General features: G+C 34.1%; 1 protein-coding gene across 3 annotated transcripts in view; it reads right to left on the bottom strand.

Annotated features, from left to right (window-relative positions):
* CSMD3 (CUB and Sushi multiple domains 3) overlaps nucleotides 1–18,570 on the bottom strand; it is a 1,183,499-nt gene that overhangs the window by 823,810 nt on the left and 341,119 nt on the right. For all 3 annotated transcript variants that reach the window (XM_007188796.2, XM_007188797.2, XM_028168178.2), the window contains exon 5: nucleotides 2,850–3,057. In XM_007188796.2, coding sequence (XP_007188858.2) covers nucleotides 2,850–3,057 — 208 coding nt within the window. The remainder of the gene's footprint in view (nucleotides 1–2,849; nucleotides 3,058–18,570) is intronic.

Here is an 18,570-nt window from a genome sequence, read left to right as displayed (position 1 = left end):
AAAAATGCATAGTAGCCAGTGGCAAGTTCCCAGTTCCTCAATGAAGGGCCTGTAATCAAGGAATCGTCTGTAATTTTAATCAAAATAATGTAAATGGGTCCCCTGTTCTCATTTATCTTTTCAGTTCTATTAAGGATTGAAAATATTATATGAGCAATGCATACTCATAAGAAAGAACCAATGTAATGCCACCTGAAATAAAATGTCTTATTCTGATGACTATATGTTTAAAAAGATATGAGAACATTAAAAAATTTAAAGGGATTAGAGGGACAGGATTAGATTTAAAGTTTTAATTATTCACAGATCATTTTATACATCAATTCTATAACTAATACAATTAAAAGGAATGCTGTTTAATTACATTTAAGTGACTACAGACAATATTATTTATTGACACTGTATCTTTCAATTGCCACTTATAAAAATATAACATAGTTTGGGTATTTGTATCATTTTCTTGAAAAGCGCCAAATGACCTTGTTGGTGTTTATATTTTACAACAAGGAATTTAACAAGTCTATCTAAATATTCATGGTAACACTAATTTAAAAGGACAGTAACATAATTAATTTCTTAGTTGCTATTTTCTTCCTGAGGAAGGGGGAAATAAATAAAGTGGTCCAGTGTCATTTAATGAGAAAATGGCGAGAAAAGCAATTTGTAGATCTGATACTATTATTGAATAAGCTGCATAAGTTCCAGAAACTTGGAAACATACAAAGAGGTGTTCATTTAGATGATAAACAAATTATTACTAAGAATGCTTAATCTGAAAAGAGAAAGTAACTATATGAACATAAATGGGTATGTTATGATCCCAAAAGTAAATGTGTTAGATTTGGTTTCTAGAATGCAGTGGTAACAAAGGAACAAGTGCCAAGAAACAGTGTTTTCTAATTTCCTTCTAGTAATCAAATATGTTGCAAGTTTAAAATTTTTCATTTTTAATGGGATCCCTTCTACACCAAAAGATAAAATTATTGGAAAATTCATGGCATTATCATCTACCTTGATATGACTCAAATATGTAACACTGTAGAAGTAGCAATTTATGAAACAATACCTTTTGAATTCTCTAACATTTTTAAACCAGGATTCTGCTGAGTTTCATTGTACCCAGGCATAAAATTATCATGGGAAGGGTTAAAGTTATATAAACCTGAGTGTTGAGGGACTGAGAGATAGAGGAAAACACAAACAAACAAAAAACAAAGTTGGTATAGCTAAGTGTGTTATTTTCATCTTACCTAACAAGGTATGATTAAGCTGATAGAAACACTTGGTACTTTTGCTGACGTCTAGCCAACTATGAATGTATTAAAAAAACACACACACACACACATTTACCTAATGTCCTTTCAACAGCAATCTGCAATGTTGTCTTATTCTTTCTTCTTCACACTTTTCTTGCCTGTGTGACAGCTTATTCCCTTAGATTTCCTCCTGTCTCTCTGTCTTAGTCTCCTTTGCTGGATCATCCTCCTAAGCCTGGGCCGTATATGCTGTTGATGCTCAAACTCAATCCTAGTGCCCTCTTATCTTCTCATTCCATCCTGTCTCTGTCTAGCCAATGTTATTGATGCCTTTTGGTTCTATTACCATCAATATCAACCACACTACCAGTGATGCTTCTACTCATAGCTCCTGAATCATACAGATAGATATTGTTGTCTATTAGGCTTTAACAGCATGTCTCAAAGAGAATTCAAACTAAATATATGTAAAACATCTCTCAATAACCGCAGCATTCCCATTCCAAACGTGACCTTCCTTCAACATTTTCCAACTCAGTATCTCTCCTGCCTTTACCAATTTATTACGCAAGCCAGAAATGATGTTTTATTTGAACACCACCTTCTTTATCACTCTTCAATTCACTACAGAGGTCTTTATCATTATACCTCCTAAAAATCTCTCAACTCATTCGACTTCTTTATCTCCATCAGTACCATCCTAATACAAGCTACCATGATTTTTTTCTTGGATTACAGCAAACACCTCTTAAGAGATTTTCTTAACAGCTAATCGAGCCCCACTTCAAATCAATCTCTATACTTCAGCAAGAATCATCATTTGAAAATGCAAACCTTTTCAAATCATCATTTGAAAATGCTTTTGATAAAAATTCTTTAATAAATTCCCGCTATTCTTATCAAATATTTTATCTGGTTTAAAAGGCCCTTTCAGTCTAGAGTTTACCTATGTCTTCATTTCACTAATCCCACCATTCTTCAATTACTGAGTCTACTTTACACTTCAATGATACCAGTGCATTTAAATTTTCAAAATAGCATAAAGAAATATTTTCTTTTTAAAAATACTATATCCTAAAAGTATGTTCTGAAAACTCTGTAATTTTCATGAGACCATGCCTTGAGTCTCTAAAGAAACAGACCACATTCACACAGATCATAGCGTTTAATTTTTGCCTTCAGACAACAGGATACATAAAAGAGCTATCTACAAAAAACAAAGGCAAATTACTTCCAAGACTATTCAATTAATCTGAAAGGAACCACAAAGTATGAACTGGCACACTAAGGAACACAATTGTAGGAACAACTCTTATTTCCTTACACAAGTTTTGATAAGAATCACATTATTTTTCATTGATTGAGTGATAAAGAAATACTGATGGAAAGCTTCATCTTTCAAAATTCCATTCTATATATTAGTACCCCATCTCCAAAATCTTCCTCAGCTCTGACAGCTACGCCTTATAATTTTCCTGTAACTGTTAGCTCTTTTAAATATTTAATCCTTTAAAGGCCCACATACAGTTTTTCTCTGATTCCCAACTGGCCTCCGGCAATGACATCAATGCTAGATTGATACAAACTACTTACCATATTGTAGGTGGCTCAGAACCTTCTATTTCTAAGTAATCATACTTTTCTTCCATTTGGAAATCAGTAAATATGAGTGAAATTGTGTCCCCAGGCTCTGCTACAATGGTCCAAGTGCAATCAGCATTATTATGGTACTCATTAGGAAAACTAGGGCTTGATATGACGCCACTAGATCCTCTCATTGTTCCTCCACATGCATCTTCAGCTGTTGAGAACAAAGATGAGATGTTCAGATATAAGTCATTAAGAGAAATGCGATTACATCAACTCTGTTAACATTATTGGATAAAAATAACAGGACAAATGTTGTGATACCAAGTGCATATTATACTAATAGAGATTAAATGAGAAGTCCATAAAAAATTTAAGCACATATATAAATACAAATGCTATCTTGACTATTTTATAACCATTGATTGAAACAGCAATGAAAGTAAGTAAAAATCTATACTCCAATTAGATCTCAGGATAAAAGAATTAAGATTTTCTTTTCATTGATTAGGTGATGAAGCGAGTAAAACAAACGAAACATCATTCTTAAGGTCTATAATAGGAAATCTTTAGTAGCTTTGTGCATGTTCATGGTAGGTCTGAGCTTTGTTTTTATTTCCTTAATGTAGTTATATACCAAATAAATGATGTAAGAGAGAATATAATATAGTTTCTGTCATTGGCATTTTTCAAAAGCTACTGAAAACGTTTGTGGAAATGCAGTTTAAATAAGAATACATCACATATCTATGAAACTTTAATTAGAAAGAAATAATATAGTAACTTTAATAATATATTCAGTAACATACCTTTAGTAACACATTCCTATGACTCTATCAAACAATGTAAACATATTTTGCTAGGTATTCATACGATTATGTATATACAACATTATAAATGCAATGGCATCAATGCTAGGTTAAATGTAAACTATCTACTTATGATATTGTAGGTGGCTCAGAACCTTCCATTTCTAAGTAATCATACTTTTCTTCCATTTGGAAAGTTTCTACTAACTTTACATTTGGTCCTACGGTTCTCATTTCCCAAATAAGGGTCATGGATTATCCATGAGTCTACTTTTGGCAAATGTTGTATGCCAACAGAGGGGTTACATGACCACCTGTGCTTAGTGTTAAAACATAAGACAAAGCTCCTTGCTTTATAAAGAAATTGAAGCTGTAAAATTTATCTTGTCATAACACTGTGTAGGTCAGTCAATAGGTTACTAGATTATTTGTGCAATAAAATTTCTCAAGATTTATGCTGTTGTCTTGAGCCACTCAGGGAATTCCTTCAATTCAAATCAAACGTCTGAGGAAACATCTAGCTCTATAAAGACCAATTATGATTTGATGTAATAGCTAACAATCTGTAACTTTAATAAATAGAGATGGGCAGCATCCTGTTTAACTCCACAATGGGCATGGAATGGCAACATGCTTTGGTACTGGGAACAACTTTCTTACTATATTGTATGCATTAAATAACATTAGCTTCTTTCTGTCCCACTCTTTACCCACCTAGCTCCATAATTCATAAATTGAAAGCATAAATAATATTGCTCTTAAAAGATACTTAATTTTCATCATACACTACTGTATATATGATATTTATTTTCATGATGCCCTCTCTATTTTTTTAAGTTTGTTGAGTAATTAGAATGAACTAGTGGTCCAGTCTAGACTATGAGATATATTACTACAATTTTCTCGTCAGAACATACAATGCCTTTCCTCAATACCTTAACTTTAACCTCTGGTGAAAATGTCCTGCTGCCCCCAATCCCCAACCACAAATTATTTCTACTCTTTGTCTTCTCAGTACTAACACCAACGCTGAGTACTGCTTCAGAAATAAAATGTTACACTATTATATATTTGTAGTGTAGCTGGTATACAACATATTCAAACCAGCTCTGTGAGCTATTTACTTCCCTGTCTCTAGATAAAATCTCAGGCAGAAACATTTCAGTTCACACTCAGATTAAGAAAAAATTCCTCCACTTTTTTTAACTCAAAAATATCAATTCATCAATTAATTTGTCTAGTCCTGGATACTCACAAAAAATTTTGACTTCATTTAGGTTAAGGTTCTTTGCTCCCCTGGGCTTGTGGCAGATGGGGCAGAGGTGAGGCAGTGAAGTGGGCTCTTCTTCCCTGTTTCCCCTCCTAGAATTTCTTTTCATCCACCCCTGCTCACTGAGCTCTCTATGATTCAACCTAGATTTGGAAGTAGAAAGGATCAGGGGAGATGAATCTTATTTGCTTGGCACTGATTTGGTACTGGTTTCCAAGGACTTTGGCAGATGATTAAAGAAAGATGGTTCATATTGCTCATGAACCTTTTCATGGGACCCTCAGAAGTAACCCAATCAGTTCCCTTGTTGTGGGTGAATGTGTTTCTCTAGCTGGCTGCTTATTTTCTCCCTCATACCATGTGTATAGAATGGTATCCTTCCACCCTCTTTCCAACTATGTCTCCTTATCCTTCTAGGTGGGCCTCTTGGGCAGGATCTAAGACAATTCCAGGCCAGAACTCCCTCACAAAAGTCCTGCATATGGTCAAGAAAACATGCCCCATTTATTAATCCTCTGTGGAAATTCAATTTCTTCCCAAATGTAGTCTTCTGGGTTTGCAACAGACATTTAAATATTTCAGCCATGGTCTTAATAATAATACACTGTGTCTCCCAAGCTCCAGGGCAAACAAATCAATTTCTCTGCATGGTCTCCTTTAAGAAGTAATCTAGGCTCACAGAAGAGAGAAATCACCCCAAACTCCTGACACATGAGATGGAGAGCAACTAACAGAATAGTTCACTCCAGGGTAAGTCTTCAACCCAAAAGCATGACTGACTTGCAGTTGAAAACAAGGATGGGAACTGAGATCTTCCAGCATTCAAACCAGTGCTCTTGCCAATTTCTGTATCAAGTTCTTTGTTCAGCACTCCTGTTTGATCTCTTTATTAGTACAGAGACTATCATAGAATCAGTATCTGATAAAATTGTGAAATAAATAAAGTTTGTTTTAGTACACGTTAGATATACAACATTTTGGCTAGGTAGTCTACCTGAATGCTAGAACCTTTGTATTGTGGTTCAGACTGGATTTACTATAATATTTATGAAAAACCAATACATTTTCTGTAATCATAGACTCTTATAGTAGAATATATTACCTAAATTAAAATTTTTACTTTATACCAGAGTTAGAACAAGTGAAAGGCAGAATTAGGACAAACCATGACACCCTTAAATCTAGTGCTGTGCTCTCTCTGCTAAGTAATATTGCCTGGTCTCTGGGCAAAGTGAGTTGGTACAAATCCTGTCAATGATAGAACTTTTGTTCTTTCAGCATCACTCTGTCCTGGCCACCAGGCTTGCCCGTTTGATTAGTGTTGTCTGTAGTATCTCTGTCCCACATGTCACAGAAAGGGCAGGGTTCACAGGCTATTAAATAGAACCATTTTTTAACATACTCAAGATACACATGGGGTCATGTTGGTTACTTGTATAAACTTTCTGTGAATTTTAAAGTTTATTAATTTGGTCATCTACCCAAAAAAATATTCATTGAGATCTACTAAGTACCAGGAGGAACTGCATTAGTCTCTCACGCTACAGTGATGATCAAAAGTCAGCACAATACCTGCCCTCACTGAGCATCCTGTCTAGAAGAGAGTAAGGCTCTAAACAAATGACAAAATAAACATATAAAATTACATTTCTGTCAGGTACTTTGCAGAAGGAGCATTTAGTACTGACATTGTATGTTTGGGGCTTTGCAGTAGTTACAGAATTCAGAAACAAGGATTCTTTGAGGAAGCGATGACGGACTAGAAACCTGAAGGGTGAATAGTTAATGAGGAAAAGGAAAATTGTTCTGAGTAGGTAAACTTATCCTTTCACCAGAGGAAATGGGCATTCTCCAAAATTTTCCAAACTGAAAGAAAATCTGTGTGCAACTGCCAAGTGGTACCAAATGAGGTGGAAAGGCAACTAGGTGCTAGACCTTGCAGGATCTTTCTGACAAAACTATGGGATGTATTCAAAGCAGTGGAAAGTTACTGATGGGTTTTCAGCAAAGAGATAACATGATTGGTTTTGAGTTTTGAAAACATTCTGGCTGCTCTATGAAGATGAGAGGGAAAGGAGATAATGGAGGATACAGATTAGGGGGCTGAATCAAGAATCCAGGCAATTTTTTGCATGCTTTATTGTTTCCTAAAGATAAACCACCTCTCGTTTATTCAGTAGTTTAGCATATTATTATCTCAATATCTTCAAAAGATTAGTTTGGTCTTTGTAGGCACTTTGGAATAAATAGTATCACTGCACAATAAATCTGAATAATTCTCTTAGGCCCATTTTTAAGAACAGTATTTTTTCACCTGAAGAGTAAAGCAATGTGATTAAGTATCTTAGACTTCTCTTGAGTTTAACTAGAAGTCATAATTGCTTCAAAATGTAGTTATTTAACATACAGGGAATATAAAAAAGGTTGGTGGTTTCTCTACTCTTGTTCTAAAATCTGTATAGGTTGTAAGATTTTAAGTGTGCTTTTTTTTTTTTTAAATGCGATACATAGGCTGAATGATGGCAAGTTGCATGTTAAGAAGTTTGCAGTCTGTCTGTTGTAAAACATGAAGGAAACAACCAGTTCAGCCAATAGAATCAATGAAGGCAATGTAGTATTTTGAGAATAAGAATTTTTTAAAATGTAATCATTTGATTTGGGATTTATTCCAATCACCTGGAGGAAATACTAACAACTCCCTCTTAAATTCTTAATGTACTCAAATCTACTGATAAAAAAATATAGCTATTAAATTTAAAATGTTATTAAACTTAATTTTAATTGTTTATAATATTATAAATCTATCACCAAATACTCCTATTTCTATACTTTAAAATAACTAAATTTATACAAACTTGATAAACAATATCCTTTAATCTCTTATGACGTATACAGCAGGGAAAAAAGTGACAAAATAAAATCAAAATTATTTGTATTTAAAGAAGAAAAAACTTTAATAATTTCCAGAAATTTATTTTTCCTAAAATTAAATTTTATTTACTTTTAATTTCTGTGACACTTATTTAGATACTGAAAATACCTGACCTTGTTCTGGTTTTGAGTATGAGACCATACTCATTTAAAGTATTATAAATTGTAACTGCCCCAAAACACGGCAGTTTAAAAAAAAAAAAAAAGAGTTCCAAAACACACCTAACAGTTTACTGTAACACATCTTTTCAGATACTGATCTCATACTGTGCTCTGCCCTGCTATTAGTTTCTTCTGAAATAGCTTAGGGATGGGAGAGCGGATTAGTGACAGGAAATAGGCTTGTTTATTACAAAAAAGAAATGAACTGTAAATTGTGGAAGATGAGTACACTTGGTCAATTCCAGATGCTAAGCATTCAATCCAATCTCAGATGTTATCATGGGAAATTCTTCTGCAAATCTCCCTTGCTAAATCTCAACATCCCATCAGCACTCAAGTAAAACTGACATCAATGTGAGGTTTTTGTTCCTTCCCAAGACAGGCATCATTGTTGTCCACCTCTTAATTAAACAAACTATTTAATATTACATTCCTTAATGATCTATTATATTACATATACAGAGCAGCAGCTACATTTACATAGCTGCTTTGTTTATATTTAATAGTTCAGCCTTACACATCTTTGTGTGTAAGAAGAAACTCTTTTCTCATAGAGAAGAAAACTGACAACAGGTAGTTAAAATGCGCATCAAGGCACAACAAATAATGTTCCAAGTTTCAAAGAAAATTAAATCATTGATAATTATGAAGGAAAACTAAAGGGTTCTCATAATTATAATCTCTCAGTCCAGCTCCTTCAGCTTCTTTCATACTAAGACAGATGAAATTAAATTCATCTGAGAAACAGATTTATAACAACTCGAAGACAAACATTCATCATTTATCCAGATAAACACCTCACTAAAAGGAGCTAAATATAACATAACAGGGCCGACATCTCGGCACTGAAGGTTTATTCCTGAATACTCAAATATGCTTTTGAGCAAATATCCCACCTTAGTTTACATTTACCTTCCTTAGAGACATGTTTAGAAATGACAAGGCAAGTTAATGCACTGAGGAAAGTTATTAATAAATATGTGGATTTTTTCATTCACTTAAAATACTTCTCAGCATGTCCAAATAAAAAAAAAAATTCAAAAAAAAAAATTCATTCAATGATAATTTAAATTATTTAAAGGTCTGGAGAAAAAATAAAATCTTTAAATCAAGAAGGAGCCATGACAGAACAACAAGGAGCAAATTTACATCTGTTTCTTTAAAAAAAATTAAAAACTGAGCAAAATATAACTTTTTTCAAACACTGTGACAGGGCCATACAGAACTGTGATCCCAGAAAGGAGAGGAAAAAAGGAGAAGACCCCATAATTGCCTGGCTTTTTGTCAAGAAGCATTTTCAGAACCATAAATCAAGGAGTGGATTATAAATGGAACATGATGCTCTCCCTGGGATGAGTGGACAGTGTGCAGGAAGCATGAAGTGCCTGTAAGTTGTTAGACAGAATTCCAGAGAAAAGGGAGCTCTGCAGAAAAAGAACTTAAAAAATCTGTATGGTGGTCCCCTGGGTATTTGTTAAATACTAACAAATGCATGCAAAGGGTAAAATTCCATGAAGTCAGGCAAAGAGAGTCCAGGGATCTGTGAGCTGAATGGTTCCAAGAGAGCACACATGGCTGGGTATTTGTTCCTCCAGCTAGAGTGGAGAGTCCTCTTTAAATAACCTGTGTACTTAGTAGCAAATTGAGAAGGGATACACCTTCAGTAGAGGAGTTAAACCATCCCTAAAGGTTACTCTAGAACTGCCCTAACAAAACTTAAAAACAAACCTCAAAAAATATAACTGAACCAAATGTAACTTCACTATATACCAGATGAATGTCCAACATTCTTTAAACAAAGACAACTAAATCCAGACACTCAATAACTTAAAATTCACAATGTTCAACACCCAGTAAAAACGATTAGTCACCTCAAGAAGCAGAAAAATATGACCCATTACCCAAAGAAATATCAGTCAACAGAAACAGAACAAAAAATGGAGATGGTGAATTAGCAGACAAGGACTATATAACAGATAACTATATAACTATATTTTACTATATCTAGTCTGTGCCCTGTTTTGGTATCACCTGAGAGCTAAGAATGATTTTTATAATTTTAAAGGATTATAAAAACAAATGATAAATAAACCAGAATCAAAGACAAGTATATGATAGAGAACATATGTGACATGCAAAGTCTAAAATATTTACTACATAGCCCTTTACAGAAAAAGTAAACACAATGAATACAGTGAGAAAAGGAAAATATAAATTATAACCAAATGAAGCTTTCAAATGAAAATACATTATTAGAAGTAAAAATAATTGCTCAATGGGCCTTACAGCAGATTACATACTACAGAATAAAACATAGTAAACTTGAAGACAGAGCAATAGAAACTATTCAAACTGAAGCAAAGAGAATGGAAGAACTTAAAAATATATTTTTTTTCTGCTGTAGGAAAATATGAAGCACCTTAACATAAATGATACTGAAATTCCAAAAAGGTCATGGGGAAGGGAGAAAGCATAGAAAAGTATTTGAAGATAAAAAGGCCAAAAGACTTCCAAATTTAATGAAAACTAAAAATCCAGATATAAGAAGCACATGTATCTTAGCATCTTGATGTGGCAGAGACTACTAGTTAAGCACCAAAATTCCTGTTCCATCTCCGCATGTGCAGTTACTGCTGGGAGGTAGCTTCTCAACAATGGCAAATTTTCTAATGCTCCTCACATGTAGGTTAGGCCATGTAACTGAATTCTGGTGAATAGAATGTCAGTGAAGTGAACTACCATTGCAAGCTTTGCCCATAAAAACTTCCCACAAGATCATCCATATTTTTTTTTCTCCTTATGCTATGTGGATGTTGTGGCCCTGGGTGATCTTAGAGGCCGCAGGTTGATGAAAAATCTTTTTCTGGGTGAGTATTTGAAACCTCTGTCTCCCTCTAATTCATAAGTTCTATAAAGGCAGGGATTGCATCTATTTCTTTTTCTTGTTTTTTTCTTGTTGGTTATTTTAAATATAGCAGTGTGTACATGTCAATCCCAAATTCCCTAACTATCCCTGCCCCCAACCCTTCCCCTGGTAACCATAAGTTCTTTCTCTAAGTCTGTGAGTCTGTTTCTGTTTTGTAAATAAGTTCATTTGTATCTTTTATTTTTCTTTTTAGATTCCACATATAAGTTACAACATACGATATCTCACTTTATCTGTCTGATTTACACCTCACTCAGTATGACAATCTCTAGGTCCATCCACGTTGCCGCAAATGGCATTATTTCATTCTTTTTAATGGCTGAGTAATATTCCGTTGCATGTATGTACCACATCTTTATCCATTCCTCTGTCGATGGACATTTAGGTTGCTTCCATGTCTTGGCTACTGTAAAGAATGCTGCAATGAACACTGGGGTGCATGTATCCACTCGGATCATGTTTATCTCCAGACATATGCCCAGGAGTGGGATTGCAGGATCATATGGTAGCTCTATTTTTAGTTTTTTACGGAACCTCCTCCATACTGTTCTCTGCAGTGTCTGTGCCAATTTACATTCCACCAACAGTGCAGGAGGGTTCCCTTCTCTCCACACCCTCTCCAGTATTTACTGTTTGTGGATTTTTTGATGATACCCATTCTTACTGGTGTGAGGTGATATCTCATTGTAGTTTTGATTTGCATTTCTCTAATAATTAGCAATGTTGAACATATTTTCATGTGCCTCTTGGCCATCTGTATGTCTTCTTTGTCTTCTTCTATTTAGGTCTTCTGCCCATTTTTGGATTGGGTCGTTTGCCTCATGAGCTGTTTGTAAATTTTGGAGACTAATTCCTTGGTCACATCATTTGCAAATATTTTCTCCCATTCTGTGGGTTGTTTTTTCATTTTGTGTATGGTTTCCTTTGCTGTGCAAAAGCGTTTGAGTTTAATTAGGTCCCATTTGTTTATTTTTGTTTTTATTTCCATTACTCTGGGAGACAGATCAAAAAATATATTGCTTTGATTTATGTCAGTGTTCTGCCTATGTTCCCCTCTGAGAGTTTTATAATGTCCAGTCTCACATTTAGGTTTTTAATCCATTTTGAGTTCATTTTTGTGTATGGTGTTAAAGAATGTTCTAATTTCATTTTTTTTACATGCAGCTGTCCAGTTTTCCCAGCACCATTTACTGAAGAGACTGTCTTTCCTCCATTGTATACTCTTGCCTCCTTTGTCATAGATTAATTGACCATAGGTGCATGGGTTTATTTCTGGGATTTCTATCTTGTTCCATTGCTCTATATTTCTATTTTTGTGCCAGTACCATACTGTTTTGATGACTATAACTTTGTAGTATAGTCTGAACTCAGAGAGCCTGATTCCTCCAGCTTCGTTTTTCTTTCTCGAGACTGCTCTGGTATTCGGGGTCTTTTGTGTCTCCATACAAATTTTAAGATATTTTGTTCTAGTTCTGCAAAAAATTCCATTGGTAATTTGAGAGGGATTGCATTGAATCTGTAGATTGCCTTGGATAGTATAGTCATTTTGACAATATTGATTCTTCTAATCCAAGAACACGGTATATCTTTCCATCTGTTTGTGTTGTCTTCGGTTCCTTTCATCAGCATCTTATAGTTTACATAGTACAGGTCTTTTGTCTCCTTAGGCAGGTTTATTCATAGGTATTTTATTCTTTTTGGTGCGATGGTAAATGGGATTGTATCTTGAATTTCTCTTTCTGATATTTCATTGCTAGTGTACAGAAATGCAACCGATTTCTGTGTATTAATTTTGTACCCTGCAACTTTACCAAATTCATTCATGAGCTCTAGTAGTTTTCTGGTAGTGTCTTTAGGATTTTTTATGTGTAGTATCATATCATCTCCAAACAATGACAGTTTAACTTCTTTTCCAATTTGTATTGCTTTTATTTCTTTTTCTTCTCTGACTGCCATAGCTAGGACTTCCAAAACTATGTTGAATAAAAGTGGCAAGAGCTGACATCCTTGTCTTGTTCCTGATCTTATAGGAAATGCTTTCAGCTTTTCACCACTGAGTATGATGTTAGCTATAGGTCTGTCATATATGGCCTTTATTATGTTGAGGTATGTTCCCTCTATGCCCACTTTCTGGAGAGTTTTTATCATAAATGGGTGTTGAATTTTGTCCAAAGCTTTTTCTGCATCTATTGAGATGATCATATGGTTTTTATTCTTCTATTTGTTGATGTGGTGTATCAATTTGTTGGTGTGCTGTTTGATCTGCGGATATTGAAAATTCTTTGCATTACTGGGATAAATCCCACTTGATCATGTTGTATGATCCTTTTAATATATTGTTGGATTCAGATTGCTAGTATTTTATTGAGGATTTTTGTGTCTTTATTCATCAGTGATATTGGCCTGTAATTTTCTTTTTTTGTGGTATCTTTGTCTGGTTTTGGTTATCAGGGTGATGGTGGCCTCATAAAATGAGTTTGGGAGTGTTCCTCTCTCTGCTATATTTTGGAAGAGTTTGAGAAGGATAGGTTTTAATCTCTTCTCCAAATGTTTGATAGAATTCGCCCATAAAGCCATCTAGTCCTGGACTTTTGTCTGTTGGGATTCTTTAATCACAGTTCCAATTTCAGTACTTGTGATTGGTCTGTTCATATTTTCTGTTTCTTCCTGGTTCAGTCTTAGGAGATTTCACCTTTCTAAGAATTTGCCAATTTCTTCCAGGTTGTCCATTTTATTGCCATACAGTTGCTTGCACTAGTTTCTTATGATCCTTTGTATTTCTGTGGTGTCAGCTGTAACTTCTCCTTTTTCATTTCTAATTTTATTGATTTGAGTCCTCTCCCTTTCTTTCTTGATGAGTCTGGCTAAGGTTTCTCAATTTTGTTTATCTTGTCAAAGAACTTTTAGTTTAGTTGATCTTTGCTATTGTTTTCTTCATCTCTGTTTCACTTATTTCTTCATTTCTATTTCATCTATTTCTGCTCTAATCTTTATGATTTCTTTCCTTCTACTAACTTTAGGTTTTGCTTCTTTTTCTTTCTCTAGTTGCTTTAGGTATAAAGCTAGGTTGTTTATTTGAGATTTTTCTTGTTTCCTGAGGTAATACTGTATTGCTATAAACTTCCCACTTAGGACTGTTTTTGCTGCATCCCATAGGTTCTGGATCATTGTGCTTCCATTTTCATTTGTCTCTATGTATTTTTTAATTTCCTCTTTGATTTCTTCAGTGATCCATTGGCTGTTTAGTACCATATTGTTTAGCCTCCACATGTTTGTGTTTTTTACAGTTTTCTCTTTCTTGTCGTTTATTTCTAATCTTGTAGTGTTGTGGTTGGAAAAATGCTTGATACGATTTCAGTCTTCTTAAATTTACCGAGGCTCTCTTTGTGGCCCAGCATGTGGTCAATCCTGGAGAATGGTCCATGTGCACAAGGGAAAGATGTGTATTCTGCTGCTTTTGGATGAAATGCTCTATAAATATCAATTAAGTCTATCTGATCTGAAGTGTCATTTAAGGCCTGTGTTTCCTTATACATATCGATAATTACTTTAAATGTAAATGGATTAAATGCTCCCACCAAAAGACACAGACTTGCTGAATGGATACAAAAACAAGACCCATATATATGCTGTCTACAAGAGACCCACTTCAGACCTAGGGACACATACAGACTGAAAGTGAGAGGATTGAAAAAGGTATTCCATGCAAATGGAAATCAAATGGAGTAGCAATACTCATATCAGACAAAATAGACTTTAAAATAAAGACTGTTACAAGAGACAAAGAAGGAAACTACATAATGATCAAGGGATCAATCCAAGAAGATATAACACTTGTAAACATATATGCACGCAACATAGGAACACCGCAGTATACAAGGCAAATACTAACAGCCATAAAAGGAGAAACCAACAGTAACACAATAATAGTGGGGGACCTTAACACCCCACTTTCATCAATGGACAGATCATGCATCTATTTTTGTTCACATCATATCTGTATTATTAAAATAAAGACTGACATATAGGAGAGGTTATAGGAATTTACTGAATTAAATATGAAATAAACAAATGAGTGAATATAACCATTTAAGCTCACCATCAAATTAAATTCTGATGTCTGAGCCATCTATGGGGTAGAATAAAAAGAAAACACAAGTAATATGTCATTATTCCGAAAGAGATTAATTGATAATTGGAACAAAATGTCAAAACAAAATAGAAGAATGAGAAGGATTGCCAAATAAATTTTAAGAACAAAATGTATGTTGCAGGTCAAAAGCTTTATAATAAAAAGGTGAGCATAAACAGAAAATGATTATTGCTATTCAGTACCGAGCAGGTGGGAGTTAACTAATTTTTAGACTTTTCTCCATATTTAACTTCAATAAAGTGCAACTTCTTTAACTGCAGATAGCAGAATTATGTATGTGGAGTATTCAAGAGACTCACCAGATAAAATACATGACTTAATCTGTGAATTAAGCAAGGTTACTGAATACAAGGGCAATATACAAAAATATATCAGCACTGAACAATTAGAAACTGAAATTTTTTTAAATATCATTGCTAATAGGATAAAATTTCAAAAATCTAGGAATAAAAATAGTGAAACAAGAAAAGCCTGAGTAAAGCTCTAATTATATTTTTGAGAGAAAATACAGATCTATGTAACTAAACAGATCTATGTAAATAAATAGATATTCCATGTAATCTAAAAATGTCAGTTCTCCCCAGATTAATCTAGAGACAAGCCCAGAAATTTGCAATTTGAAACTATGGTTTCAGTAAAGATAGTAGCTACCAGCTCAGTTCTTTCTATTTTATAAAAGCCCTGTCCTTGTTTATACCTTATTTTTAACCTCCATTGCTCTCCTTGAGGCTCCACTCCATGTGATGAATACTACTCTCAGAAGGCAAACTTTAATGCTACTTCATTTAAAAAAGAAAGAATGTTCAGGGTATGATTTCTCTCAAAATTTCCAAAGTCTTATCACTTCTGTTTCAACACAGACTGAATATCAGAAATCTGTGTAGAGCATTTTAAAACACCTATAAATCAACCCCAACCCCAAGATTCTTATTTACTTGCTTGATAGTGGGGTCAATAGTAGGGCAATTTTTTTTTTTTACATTCCCTAGGTGATTCTAATGCATAGTTAGAATCAACAATCACTGTACTAACTCATGTAAAATAGCTAATCCATTCATTTGGGTACTTGACCCAATCTTCTACCTAACTCCAGGTCTTTACTTGGGATCACTTAAGCTGATAAGTATCTCTCCAATACCATCCTAAAAGTCCATATAAGACGGAAGCCAACCCCATCCACCTCCAAATAGCAAGACAAACTAAATTTATCTTGGTCTATTAACCTCCTTTTCCTCTTCCCTTTCCAAATTCCTCAGAAAATGTACCTTTGCTTAATGTTTCTACTTATTTACCTCCTAGTGATCCCTCAATTAACTGCATTCTTGTTTCTCTTCATACTTTCTATTGAACCCCTTCTCCTAAGCTCAACATTGACTTCCTAATGGACACATACATGTTAGTATTTTTTAAATGGGTCTCTCAGTGACAGCTGGCATTGTTATTAACTCATTACTCTCCTCTTCTTTGGCTTCCATGTGAAATATTTTATTGGTTACCCTTGTAGCTGTCTAACACTTCTTATCCATCTACCTCACTGCCTCCTCTTTCTCTACCAGTTACTTTAGTATCAGAGCTCCCTAGGCTTCTACTCTTCTTTTAATATACTTTCTCCCAAGGTGATATTATCCACTCTCTTTATTTCAACTATCCTCCAGGTAAATTGACGATTCTGATATCTATGTCATTTAGCTCAATCTTTTTCACTGTCCATTCAATTGCCTAGGGGGAATCTTCAATATTAATAAAACATATTAACCAGTTTGGGTAGCAATTACCCTTTCCAAAATCTTTGTCCATTTCATAGTGATGGACTGCATAAATTTCAGTAGGAGGGTTACTAATTCTCACCTGGAGACAGAACTCTCAAACACTGTAGGAGTTTGAAGCAGTAGCTGGGGATAAGTAAAACAGAAGAAATAGTTATCATTTAGACATGAGGAACTTTTGCTTCCAAGATTCTGATTGCAAATATTGTGAAGCAGAAACAATATTATGTGTTTACTGCTCCATTTCCTCAGTAAGACTGCATATCACCACCATCCAGGAAGCTAGAATGGTGCCCTGAAGCTAAGGGTTGTCGGATGGGAATTGGGCAAAAGTGACTTAAGTCACATCCAAGCCTAGTTCTTAAAAATATTCTTTGACATCCTTTCTGCTTAGGAATGACACAGACCATGACTTCAATCCCATCTTCTTCTCTTGTACCTTTATAATTTATTTTCTAAAAGGGAGCCTAGAGTATCTTTTGAAAGTGGAAATCAGATCATTTTATGCACACTCTCCTGTTTGTAACATTTTAATGGCTTTCCTTGAATTTAGAATAAGACCACTTTCCTCACTTTAGCCTTAACTGATCTTAATTCACAGACTTCTCAAGATAACAGCTATCACAGATGGCAATAACTACAAGATCAAGATGGGTCACCAAAGCTACATTAGATATGGCATGGGTGAGAAATAAATATTTGCTGAATTAGACAATTGTAATGTCAAGATCTGTTTACTTTTGCAACATGGACTATTAGTTATATAGACAATAAAAATCCATTCCACTGGAACTCATTTTGTCAAATAATTTTTTTTAATTAAAGAAATAAGGAATTCTCAATTTCATATTTAAATCTGATGTATTTTTGAGGATTCTTCTCCCTGTTCTACTTCATAGACCAGATCACTGAACAGTCATTTATGTCTTGTGTTTAGTTTTATAAATAACTTGGAGTATTTCACCATATCTAAAATTATAGAACTTGAGCCCCATTTACTTGAAAATGGAAATTTTAAAATGTGAGTGAATCTGTTAATTTAGTTTTAAAAAGACAAGGTTTATTTAAACAGCAAGAATTTAACCCTGTAGGGACAGAAACAATTTATGTCTTTTTCATCCCTGTATTTTCAGTGCTTAGAAATATGCCTGACACTTAATGGGGAACCAAAATATCTATCTTAAATGATATTGAATAGAATGGCTTTGGAGGATATATTACTGACTTTTATATGAACTTTGAAGGATTTTTTTCATACAATTAGAGAATTTCCCTCCTCCAATTCAAGCTTGCTGAACTTAAGAGTATGTATATTTCTCAAATCTTTCCAGATAGGTACTGAGTTCTTTGAAGATAGGAATCATGTTTAATACAACTAATAGTAGTTATATATTTGAGTATTCATTTTATGCCAGTCTCTGTGCTATCAACTTTAAATATATATAAATATTTATCTATTTCCCTATATATTTTTGGTTGATTTACTTATCCATGCTCTATTATTTCTCAATGTGACCAAATTAATATCCTTCTAATGAGAACCTACTGTGTAGCACAGGGAACTCTACTCAGTGCTCTGTGGTGACCTAAGTGAGAAGGAAATCCAAAGAAGAGGGGATATTTGTATACGTATAGCTGATTTACTTTGCTGTACAGTATAAACTAACACAACATTGTAAAGCAACTATACTCCAATAAAATTTTTTTTTA

This window comes from Balaenoptera acutorostrata, chromosome 17 (assembly GCF_949987535.1).
Source record: "Balaenoptera acutorostrata chromosome 17, mBalAcu1.1, whole genome shotgun sequence".
Classification (NCBI taxonomy): domain Eukaryota; kingdom Metazoa; phylum Chordata; class Mammalia; order Artiodactyla; family Balaenopteridae; genus Balaenoptera; species Balaenoptera acutorostrata.
The sequence above is the reverse complement of the archived record's forward strand: the minus strand, read 5'-3'. Positions and strand labels throughout refer to the sequence as shown.